General features: G+C 40.2%; 1 protein-coding gene across 1 annotated transcript in view; it reads right to left on the bottom strand.

The window, feature by feature from the left end:
* dcp1a (decapping mRNA 1A) overlaps positions 1-294 on the bottom strand; it is a 48,462-nt gene extending 48,168 nt beyond the window's left edge. Inside the window, exon 1 of the mRNA XM_034171707.1 lies at positions 132-294. Within this exon, the coding sequence (XP_034027598.1) occupies positions 132-263 (132 nt within the window). The 5' untranslated portion in view covers positions 264-294. The remainder of the gene's footprint in view (positions 1-131) is intronic.
* Positions 295-12,399: the final 12,105 nt, after the last annotated feature.

The raw sequence follows: 12,399 nt of genomic DNA, 5'->3' as shown, positions 1-12,399 counted from the left end.
AAGCCACTGTTAACAGCGTGCTTTCTAACATATGTAACATGGACAAAAAAAATGACACTGTTGTTCTGATTACATAGCGTTAGCTTAACATGCTAAGAGCCCGATCAGTTTCAGTTTTCAGACAAACTCACCCACTCGTTGGCTTCGGAGTTGAAGTTGTAAAGTGCCACCTGTCCGGTCACATCGAGCAGCTTGTTGATGTACGGATCTTGTCTCTGTAAAGCCGCTAAGCTCATATTGCGGCCAGCGTTCGCGCTCTCCATCTTCGATCTGTGATTGTTGTTGCCGCACGGGACACTTATAACTTCCGGTGGGAAAAGGGCACCCGGAAGTGACACAATAAAACGAACCAAAAATAAATAAATAACCACTTTGGAATAATATTCGATATTTGTAAGGCACTTTTGTAAGGCTTATTGTATATGTGATTTTATTGCAGAAATAAGAGTTAAAAACAATGAACACAAAATTATTAACACAAATTAAAAATAAGCTAAATTTATTTTAAAAATGAGTGCAAAAGAAAAATTAAAGAAAAGGAAAAACTGACAATACAGAGTAATAAGACATACAGTAACGAATATGCTCATTATTTGTACTGTTACATTAATTTGTTTACCAATCCTGCATAAATGATTACAGTTTTTCACAGTTGCTAAAACACTGAACCCTATTCCCTGAATCAAATTATCAAATGCCTGAACACATTTATTGAATTAATCTCCCTTTTGGCAAGACTATAGACTACTTTCTCCTTGGTAGGTGCATTTTGCAAAACTCATTCACTCTTTTTGCAAAACTCTAAACACATTCTCATACAATAAAGCACATTGTGCATTTTGATGGACTTCTTATTTATATTGTCAACCAAACCAGGTGGAAGATAAACACAATTAAAGCACAACTGATACCAGGTAGACACATCAACTCAAAAGTGATAACAAATGTATCTAATGATGTGACCAGTTCAGATATAAGCCAGTTCAGAGGTGAAACTGGCTGGTTGGAGTTTCATTTCAACAATGGAGAAAAACCAGAGGTGCAGGGGAGCAGTGTGTGTAAGAGGTGGGGTAGGAGGAAGAGGTGGAAAAGGAAGATGAAGAGTTATTGTCATTGATGAAATCCGGGCAACAATCATTGACCATGTTGTAGTTCATGGGATGTCGATGCGAGAAGCAGGACTTTGAGTACAACCTAACATCAGCCGTTTCTCAGTGGCTTCAATAATCTGGAGATTCAGACAAGAGAACAGGTGCGGTGTAAATGTCCATACTGTATACAGTAGGCTACACAGTACAAAGTCCACAGTTACAGCAGATGTAAGAATTCACTGGGACAAAGCTTACTGTGTCACTGTCCCGTTGGCTTTTCTTTGACTGTATATTCACTTGTGTAGAACTACAAGACTGCCAGGCGGCAGTGGAAGGACCCAGATGTTCTCTCAGCTGCAGGAAGCCCTGATAGTTGACATGGTCTTACAAAATAACACAATTAGACACCAACATCGGGTGACTGAAGACAATGTCAATTTTGAAGGAATAAACACGTCAGCTTTTCCACCATTGACCGTGTCCTCAAACGCAACAGGGTGCGCATGAAGCAGGTGTATAGGGAACCCTTTGAGCGTAACTCTGAGACAGTGAAAGAGCTCAGATATGAGTATGTCCAAGTAAGTTTCTATTTCTTCATATAGAGAATATTGAATTGGATGCCAATGAAAGACTCCATTAATATATATTTGTGGATGAAGCAGGATTTGATCTTGCGAAGAGGAGACAGAGGAGCCAGAACATACACTCAACAAAAATATAAACGCAACACTTTTGGTTTTGCTCCCATTTTGTATGAGATGAACTCAAAGATCTAAAACTTTTTCCACATACACAATATCACCATTTCCCTCAAATATTGTTCACAAACCAGTCTAAATCTGTGATAGTGAGCACTTCTCCTTTGCTGAGATAATCCATCCCACCTCACAGGTGTGCTATATCAAGATGCTGATTAGACACCATGATTAGTGCACAGGTGTGCCTTAGACTGCCCACAATAAAAGGCCACTCTGAAAGGTGCAGTTTTGTTTTATTGGGGGGGGATACCAGTCAGTATCTGGTGTGACCACCATTTACCTCATGCAGTGCAACACATCTCCTTCGCATAGAGTTGATCAGGTTGTCAATTGTGGCCTGTGGAATGTTGGTCCACTCCTCTTCAATGGCTGTGCAAAGTTGCTGGATATTGGCAGGAACTGGTACACGCTGTCGTATACGCCGGTCCAGAGCATCCCAAACATGCTCAATGGGTGACATGTCCGGTGAGTATGCCGGCCATGCAAGAACTGGGACATTTTCAGCTTCCAAGAATTGTGTACAGATCCTTGCAACATGGGGCCGTGCATTATCCTGCTGCAACATGAGGTGATGTTCTTGGATGTATGGCACAACAATGGGCCTCAGGATCGCGTCACGGTATCTCTGTGCATTCAAAATGCCATCAATAAAATGCACCTGTGTTCTTCGTCCATAACAGACGCCTGCCCATACCATAACCCCACCACCACCATGGGCCACTCGATCCACAACATTGACATCAGAAAACCGCTCACCCACACGACGCCACACACGCTGTCTGCCATCTGCCCTGAACAGTGTGAACCGGGATTCATCCGTGAAGAGAACACCTCTCCAACGTGCCAAACGCCAGCGAATGTGAGCATTTGCCCACTGAAGTCGGTTACGACGACGAACTGGAGTCAGGTCGAGACCCCGATGAGGACGACGAGCATGCAGATGAGCTTCCCTGAGACGGTTTCTGACAGTTTGTGCAGAAATTCTTTGGTTATGCAAACTGATTGTTTCAGCAGCTGTCCGAGTGGCTGGTCTCAGACGATCTTGGAGGTGAACATGCTGGATGTGGAGGTCCTGGGCTGGTGTGGTTACACGTGGTCTGCGGTTGTGAGGCTGGTTGGATGTACTGCCAAATTCTCTGAAACGCACTTGGAGACGGCTTATGGTAGAGACATGAACATTCAATACACGAGCAACAGCTCTGGTTAACATTCCTACTGTCAGCATGGCAATTGCACGCTCCCTCAAATCTTGCGACATCTGTGGCATTGTGCTGTGTGATAAAACTGCACCTTTCAGAGTGGCCTTTTATTGTGGGCAGTCTAAGGCACACCTGTGCACTAATCATGGTGTCTAATCAGCATCTTGATATGGCACACCTGTGAGGTGGGATGGATTATCTCAGCAAAGGAGAAGTGCTCACTATCACAGATTTAGACTGGTTTGTGAACAATATTTGAGGGAAATGGTGATATTGTGTATGTGGAAAAAGTTTTAGATCTTTGAGTTCATCTCATACAAAATGGGAGCAAAACCAAAAGTGTTGCATTTATATTTTTGTTGAGTGTAATTGGTCAGCGAGCCATTGTTGATGTCCCTGGTCAGCGTGGCAGCAATGTGACCATTTGTGTTGCAAGAAGCAACCGTGGGGTTCTCCATCAACATGTCACACTGGGGCCATATAACACTCAGCACTTTCTAACTTTTCTTGCAGGTCTTCGAGATGTTTTGATAGAGAGGCAGAATGAGCTGAATGACCAATATACTTACGTCATTATCTGAGACAATGTCAGCTTCCATTGCGCTGCTCAGTTAAGGGAATGGTTTAACATCAATGATCATTTGTACCTCCCACCATACTACCCCTTTCCTAAACCCCACAGAGGAGTTTTTCTCAAGTTGGAGGTGGAAGGTTTATGATAGGCAACCCTATATCAGGGTTGACCTCCTGTGAGCCATGGAGTTGGCTTGTGTTGACATGCATGAAGACTCATGCCAAGGCTGCATGCGCCACACTAGAGCCTTCTTCCCCCTTTGCCTCAGAAGGGAGAATATCGCTTGTGATGTTGATGAAGGGGTGTGGCCTGACCCAGGCCAAAGGCATGATGAAGCTCAATGAACTTCTCCTTTCTTTTTTGATTCCTTATTTTTATTGTAATATTTCATTATTTGATTGCAGATTTCCCCTATTTCATTTACAGTTCTGTATTACAATGAATAAAAAAAAAATCCTCCAGGAGCTATTTTCCCTGAACGCTGTGTCTTCTATCATTTCTCCTGGCTCTTTATATTATTTACTGCCCCTTTCCAAGAACCAAACCATTGTAGTCCTCATTTTGGATTTATTAAAGGTCACAATGAAAACTAGACCAGGACCCTGACAAACATGTCCAGCTTGTGAAAGGCCCAGAAAATTGGTCATACAACACTTTTTATACAGTGTGGGTGTTTACAATGGGTGTAGTTTAGTCTCACATTTCTAATGTTACTGGCTCTCACAGATAGGGGGAGCCCTCCCTGTGTCTACAGTTTTTTTTTTTAATTGCTAAAACACAAAACCCAATTCTCTAAACCAAATGACCAGTTCTCTAAACACATGTAATAAAACTAGCCCCCATTTGCCAAAACCATAAACACGTCACATGAAGACACAATTCACAAAATTCAGTCCTCCTTTTCTCATAAATCTAAACACATTTTGCCTTGCTAAAACACAAGTTGCGTGATGCAAAATGTTTGCCACAGTCAGCAAAACCTGAACACAGTGTACACACTTGGCTTCATTCATTAAACATAACAACTCAGAATTGTAGACACTTGTTGCAAATGATGTGACCACACCTATAGAAGCCAGTTCAGAGTGCACAATTTGCTCAAGGTTCCAAACGTATACAGTACCACAATGGACAGAGGCAGAATCAGAGGAAGAGGAGTTAGAGTCAGAGGGAGAGGAGCAGGCCAAGGAGGGAGAGCAAGGCAAACTCGCACCATCATGCCTGTGATGTAGATGAGATTCTGTGGCCTGACCCAGCTCGACGACGTGATGCTGCACAATGATGTGTGTGTGTGTGTGTGGTATAGTTCAATAAATGAAAAAAAACATCACACCCCGAACATTGTGTCTTCAATGAGTATTGTGTGTAATGGATCCGCTGTAGTGTTTGCGTTGAGTTGTAATACAGTACAGTAGTGTACAGTACATACTGTATTCTCTGTAGATTTACATACTGTTCATATGAAACACACAAATCTATGAATGCTACATACTCTACAGTAATATATTTTGAGAACAGATACTGTTCATATACAGATACTATGCTTTGGCAGTTGCAAACAAATGTAAAAAGGACATTCTCACACACTGAACATTGTGTTTTCAATTGTTTTTATTGTAGTGTGTAATGATGCATATAGTGTTTACCTTTTTGCAGGCTTTGAGCAGCTGTTTTGGTGTGACAGTTTGTATGTAGCTTTAGAAAAGTATGTTGTGTTTAGCGTTTTGAGAAAACAGGGGAGAGTTTTGTGAAATGTGTTTTTGCAAATTAAAAAAACTGTAAAACTTAGACATAAATGATGGAAGTAAAACTTAACTCAAACCAGAGAGACTTCCAATCAAATAGCAAATACTTGATAACTAACATAAAATAAGGACTTAGCACAGATATTATCTAACACTTCCATTGTTTGATGTATTGTGTAATCACTGCTAAGCAAGATTTTGATTTTGACTGCTTTGAAAATGATTCTGAGAACATTAGTTGGTTCTGAGCATAGTTTAGTGTTTTGTGGTGAATGTTCAGTTTTGTAACAAGAATCTAGCGTTTCAGGTATGTAGCTTGAGTAATGTGTTTTGAGAGAAGAAAGGTAAATGGTTTCAAAAAATGTGTTTTAGCAATTGTGAAAAACTGTAAATATTTATGCGTATTTAAATGGCACACAGAGGAAAAACTAACAAAAAATGTCAAAATAAATAACAGCAGTTTAATTTATTCTTGTTTTCTTATTTTATCTTTTTAACTATGAAATGCAGTTTTTCCAACATGAATTTACCTAAAATCCATTGTCTGAACTAAGTGCTCAGTGGCTTGAACTCATTTGGTGAATCGGTCTCCGTTTTGACAAAGCCATATACAATCCCCATCCAGTCAAACACAACTTGCAGATCTTCTTTCTGCAAAACTCTAAACACATTCTAATGCGCTACATGTTTTTCTGAATTGCTAAAACACTAAACTTCATTCCCTGAACCAAATTCAGTGGCCTGAACTCATTTCTTGAATCAAGCAACCCTTCTGGCAAAACCTTAAGCAGTTTTCACCTAATTAGACACAATTTGCAGATCTTATGCACACTTTTTGTAAAATTCTAAACACATTCTCATTCACTAAACACAACATTACATTTGTGTTGCAAAATTGTAAACACAGGCAACAAAATGTGAACACAGCTGTCAGCTTTTACACACAACTGACCACACACGTTTCTAATAATGTGATCGGGCAAAATGGGCAGAATAAGTCAGTTCAGAGTGCACAGGTGGCACACGTGCACCCATCTACCATGGACAGACAGACAGAGGAGGAAGAGTTCATGTGAGAGGTGGTGGATGAGGAGGAAGGGATGAGGAAAACCAAGAACAATCATTATTTCACAATTGCTATAACACATTTCATGAAAGCTTGCACCCTTTTCTCAAAACTGTAAACAATCCAGATCACTTCCAAAATTTAATGGAGTCTTCCATGACCTAATATGAATCTGTGTTGCAAATTTGGTGAGAATCCATTAAGTAGTTTTGACATAATCCTCCTAATAATATAACCGTAATCCTTCAAAGCCTGTATAAAGTTAAATTTTATCCAGAATGTGGATCACTTCCAAAATTTAATGGAGTCTTCCATGACCTACGTAATATGTATCTGTGATGAAAATTTTATCAAAATCTGCGCAGTAGTTTTGACGTAATCCTGCTAACTGACAAATAAATAAATTCCAATGATTTTATTACATCCATGATGGACATAATCACCTCAAAACAGTTCAAACTGTTCTCAATACCCAAACGTGTTCAGTCATACACACAGTCAGTAAAAATAAGAACACTGCTGAATAGTCATTATACTCTAAATCAAAAAATTTAAGAACAGCATTCAGGGCACATAGTCTCGGAAAACAATAAGTTTATTCCTACAGTAAATACACTGTGTTTTCAAACAGAAATTTACAACACAATAAGCAGTGAGGATACTACAAGCAATATATTATAGAATGTCTGGAAACAATACTGTATAAAACACAGTACTGCAAAACGCCAAATGACAAAATAGAAATGAAAAGCACATTATAGTCAACTTTAAATGTAAATGCAAAATCAATTCTCAATCAACAAGATTCCTTCTCCTCCTACTCAGATTGAACGTGGCCCCATCAATAAAAGTACATCCGTGTGGTCTTTCCGTGGAATCCAATTCAAACACTCTCTCTAAAAACAGATAAATCTTTGTGTTACAGAAAGACAGACCGATGCTGTAGAATGTATATACTCCTGATTTACATACATTACAATGAAGTGCAGCTTGACAGTAGTATACTGTACTGTACTGTAGTATTGTACTACTGTGTAAACATTCAGTAGTGATTGTGTAATTTTGAGTGTCCACTTACTTGCACATCCTTTCTGAATTGCGCTCAAAGCATACCCTGTACACTTGCTTCATGCACACCATGTTGCACTGGAGAACATGATCAGTGGTGGAAAGATGGACGCTGATGATTCCTTCAAAGTTTGTATGGTCTTCGAGAACTCGTGTTTCATGCACATTTTGCATTTTGTATCACCACTCTTAGCTTCATAGTGGAGTAGAGCAGAGAAGGATATTCTTTCACCAAAACAGAGCAAATCTAGGCTTGCATCTCAGATGTACCTTTTGACAATTTGTAGCTAAACTTCCAGCTCTTCTTTTTAAGAAAATCCTCCTCTATACCACTACATCATGAGAGTGCTGATACAAAATGCAAAGCTTAAACTGTGCACAATTTCTTCAGTCACAGCCAGAGAAGCCTATAACTTCTTGTGGAGGGGGAGGTGATGGTCTAGTGGTTAAGGCGTTGGGCTTGAGACCAGAAGATCCTCGGTTCAAATCCCCGCCTGACTGGAAAATCACTAAGGGTCACTAAGGGCCTCTGGGCAAGGTCCATAATCCCCTATTGCTCCCGGTGTGTAGTGAGCGCCATGTATGGCAGCACCCTGACATCGGGGTGAATGTGAGGCATTATTGTAAAGCGCTTTGAGCATCTGATGCAGATGTAAAAGCGCTATATAAATGCAGTCCATTTACCATTTGTGGGTTGTCTGGGTGTCTTGGTGGCTTTCCTCACTCTTCTCCTTCTTGCACAGTCACTCAGTTTTTGACAGCTGTCTACTCCATGCAGATTAACCATAGAGTACCAAACTGTTTGTATTTCTTCATAACTGATGTAAATAAAGTCCAAGACATATTCAGCAGCAGCTTTACCATCAGAGAGCCTCGACTACAAACTACCACTAAAGACTCCAAGCTGTCATTGACATTACAGTTTTTGCCAACTGCTTACACCCCAAAAGTGAATGCTTAGACTAAAACTTAAAATCCCAAACTTCTTGTAACAGTAGCTAAAACACAATGTGACAATACCTTAAACACATTTTGTATATACAGTAGTGTTCAGAATAATAGTAGTGCTATGTGACTAAAAAGATTAATCCAGGTTTTGAGTATATTTCTTATTGTTACATGGGAAACAAGGTACCAGTAGATTCAGTAGATTCTCACAAATCCAACAAGACCAAGCATTCATGATATGCACACTGTTAAGGCTATGAAATTGGGCTATTAGTAAAAAAAGTAGAAAAGGGGGTGTTCACAATAATAGTAGCATCTGCTGTTGATGCTACAAACTCAAAACTATTATGTTAAAACTGCTTTTTTTTTAGCAATCCTGTGAATCACTAAACTAGTATTTAGTTGTATAACCACAGTTTTTCATGATTTCTTCACATCTGCGAGGCATTAATTTTGTTGGTTTGGAACCAAGATTTTGCTCGTTTACTAGTGTGCTTGGGGTCATTGTCTTGTTGAAACACCCATATCAAGGGTATGTCCTCTTCAGCATAAGGCAACATGATATCTTCAAGTATTTTGACATATCCAAACTGATCCATCAAATCAAATCAAATCAATTTTATTTATATAGCGCCAAATCACAACAAACAGTTGCCCCAAGGCTCTTTATATTGTAAGGCAAAGCCATACAATAATTACGGAAAAACCCCAACGGTCAAAACGACCCCCTGTGAGCAAGCACTTGGCGACAGTGGGAAGGAAAAACTCCCTTTTAACAGGAAGAAACCTCCAGCAGAACCAGGCTCAGGGAGGGGCAGTCTTCTGCTGGGACTGGTTGGGGCTGAGGGAGAGAACCAGGAAAAGGACATGCTGTGGAGGGGAGCAGAGATCAATCACTAATGATTAAATGCAGAGTGGTGCATACAGAGCAAAAAGGTATCCATGATACCTGGTGTGCGATATATAGGCCCAACACCATAGTAGGAGAAACATGCCCATATCATGATGCTTGCACCACCATGCTTCACTGTCTTCACTGTGAACTGTGGCTTGAATTCAGAGTTTGGGGGTCGTCTCACAAACTGTCTGCGGCCCTTGGACCCAAAAATAACAATTTTACTCTCATCAGTACACAAAATATTCCTCCATTTCTCTTTAGGCCAGTTGATGTGTTCTTTGGCAAATTGTAACCTCTTCTGCACGTCTTTTATTTAACAAAGGGACTTTGCGGGGGATTCTTGCAAATATATTAGCTTCACACAGGTGTCTTCTAACTGTCACAGCACTTACAGGTAACTCCAGACTGTCTTTGATCATCCTGGAGCTGATCAATGGGTGAGCCTTTGCCATTCTGGTTATTCTTCTATCCATTTTGATGGTTGTTTTCTGTTTTCTTCCACGTGTCTCTGTTTTTTTTTTTTGTCTATTTTAAAGCATTGGAGATCATTGTAGATGAACAGCCTATAATTTTTTGCACCTGTGTATAAGTTTTCCCCTCTCCAATCAACTTTTTAATCAAACTACGCTGTTCTTCTGAACAATGTCTTGAACGTCCCATTTTCCTCAGGCTTTCAAAGAGAAAAGCATGTTCAACAGGTGCTGGCTTCATCCTTAAATAGGGGACACCTGATTCACACCTGTTTGTTCCACAAAATTGACAAACTCACTGACTGAATGCCACACTACTATTATTGTGAACACCCCCTTTTCTACTTTTTTTTTTTTTTTACTAATAGCCCAATTTCTTAGCCTTAACAGTGTGCATATCATGAATGCTTGGTCTTGTTGGATTTGTGAGAATCTACTGAATCTACTGGTACCTTGTTTCCCATGTAACAATAAGAAATATACTCAAAACCTGGATTAATCTTTTTAGTCACATAGCACTACTATTATTCTGAACACTACTGTATATATGTTTATTTGAAATGGGACAATGCATATTAATGAACATAGTTACATGTAAATATGCCAGATTAAAGCAAGATGCTAATTTCCGTCCGTAGTCCCAGTAACATAGAAACATACTAACACCACACAACATACCAAAATAAATTAATCATGACAGAAAACAATTAAAACAGAATATACATACATTCATTCATTCATCTTCTACCGCTTAGTCCAATTAAGGGTCGCGGGGGGATGGAGCCTATCCCAGCAGTCACAGAGCGCGAGGCGGGGTACACCCAGGACAGGATGCCAGTCTGTCGCAGGGCCACAAATAGACAAACAAACACAGACACACAATTTTTTTAAAGATTGCAGTCCACCTAACCTGCATGTCTTTGGATGTGGGAGGAAACTGGAGCACCTGGAGGAAACCCACGCAAATTAGTGATCGATCTCTGCCCCCCTTCTCGGCATGTCTTTTTCCTGGTTCTTTCCCTCAGCCCCAACCAGTCTCAGCAGAAGACTGCCCCTCCCTGAGCCTGGTTCTGCTGGAGGTTTCTTCCTGTTAAAAGGGAGTTTTTCCTTCCCACTGTGGCCAAGTGCTTGCTCATAGGGGGTCGTTTTGACCGTTGGGGTTTTTCATAATTATTGTATGGCCTTGCCTTACAATATGGAGCACCTTGGGGCAACTGTTTGTTGTGATTTGGCGCTATATAAGAAAAAAAGTTGAAGTTGAGTTGAAACACGGGGAGAGCATGGAAATTCCACACAGAAAGGCCACGGGAATTGAACCCATGACCTTCTTGCTGTGAGGCAACGGTGCTAACCACTAAGCCACCGTGCTGCCCAGAATATACATACAAATATTTACAATTCAAAGTAACAATAATTGATAGATAAGTAGCTGACAGGTGGAGGAACCAAAAGAGTTTCATGATGGATGTTGAGGTGCAAAAGTACTGCATTAAAGTGCAAAGTGCTTCAGTGCTTCAGTGTCTGGTTGTAATTGCACATTACAGTACCAGGTTTTCTGAACATTACACACAGTTTCCTACAGTAGACACTGAACTCAAAGAAAAATTACCATGCTGTAATTGGGAAAACACTTTTAGTAAAAATGCAAAACACATCTGGAAATTGGAAAAAATGCAAAACACATCTGGAAATTGGAAATACTTATGCACACATCTGAAAACACTCACACAGAAAACTTACCACCAACCAGTCTGACCTTTGGCACCACAAATAGAGCTCAGGTCAGACAGTTTGTCAAATCTGCAGTCATGGAGGCAATAAGACCCACAGAAAGAGGACAAGGAAGACAAAGACAAAGAGAGATATGTGGACAAGGACAATGACAAAAAAGACCAAGAAGGAGAAATGTTTCAGATGAAATTTGAGCAACTTTGGTGGACCATGTGATCAACCACCGCCTCACACTGAGGGAAGCTGGACAAAGGCTCCACCCAAAGCTCAGCCACCGCACAGTGGACAGTACTGTCAAGCGCGATATCATTCTGACATCAGTGTGTGAGTGTGTCTGTGTGAATGACTGTAAAGCCTTTTGAGCTTCTGATACAGATGGAAAGCGCTATATAAATGCAGTTCTGATGTTACTGTACCATGGATGTAAACTACAATACTGTAAACGCTTGTTTTCATCGTTTTGTATTTGAACTGTACAGTACTCTGTCTTTCTTTAGGTATTTGTAAGAAATTTCTATGTCTTTGTAAAAACAAAAACAAATAAAAAAAAATCTAAACAGGGAAATCCTTTTGTTGCTAAATACTGTATCTTTGAGCTCTTGTTTGAGAAAAAGTAAATAAAATACACTTTTGGTTTTGCTCCCATTTTGTATGAGATGAACTCAAAGATCTAAAACTTTTTCCACATACACAATATCACCATTCCCCTCAAATATTGTTCACAAACCAGTCGAAATCTGTGATAGTGAGCACTTCTCCTTTGCTGAGATAATCCATCCCACCTCACAGGTGTGCCATATCAAGATGCTGATTAGACACCATGATTAGTGCACAGGTGTGCCTTAGACTGC

This window comes from Thalassophryne amazonica, chromosome 6 (assembly GCF_902500255.1).
Source record: "Thalassophryne amazonica chromosome 6, fThaAma1.1, whole genome shotgun sequence".
NCBI classification, from domain to species: domain Eukaryota; kingdom Metazoa; phylum Chordata; class Actinopteri; order Batrachoidiformes; family Batrachoididae; genus Thalassophryne; species Thalassophryne amazonica.
Note: the sequence above shows the minus strand (reverse complement) of the source record. Positions and strands in the feature narration are given on the sequence as shown.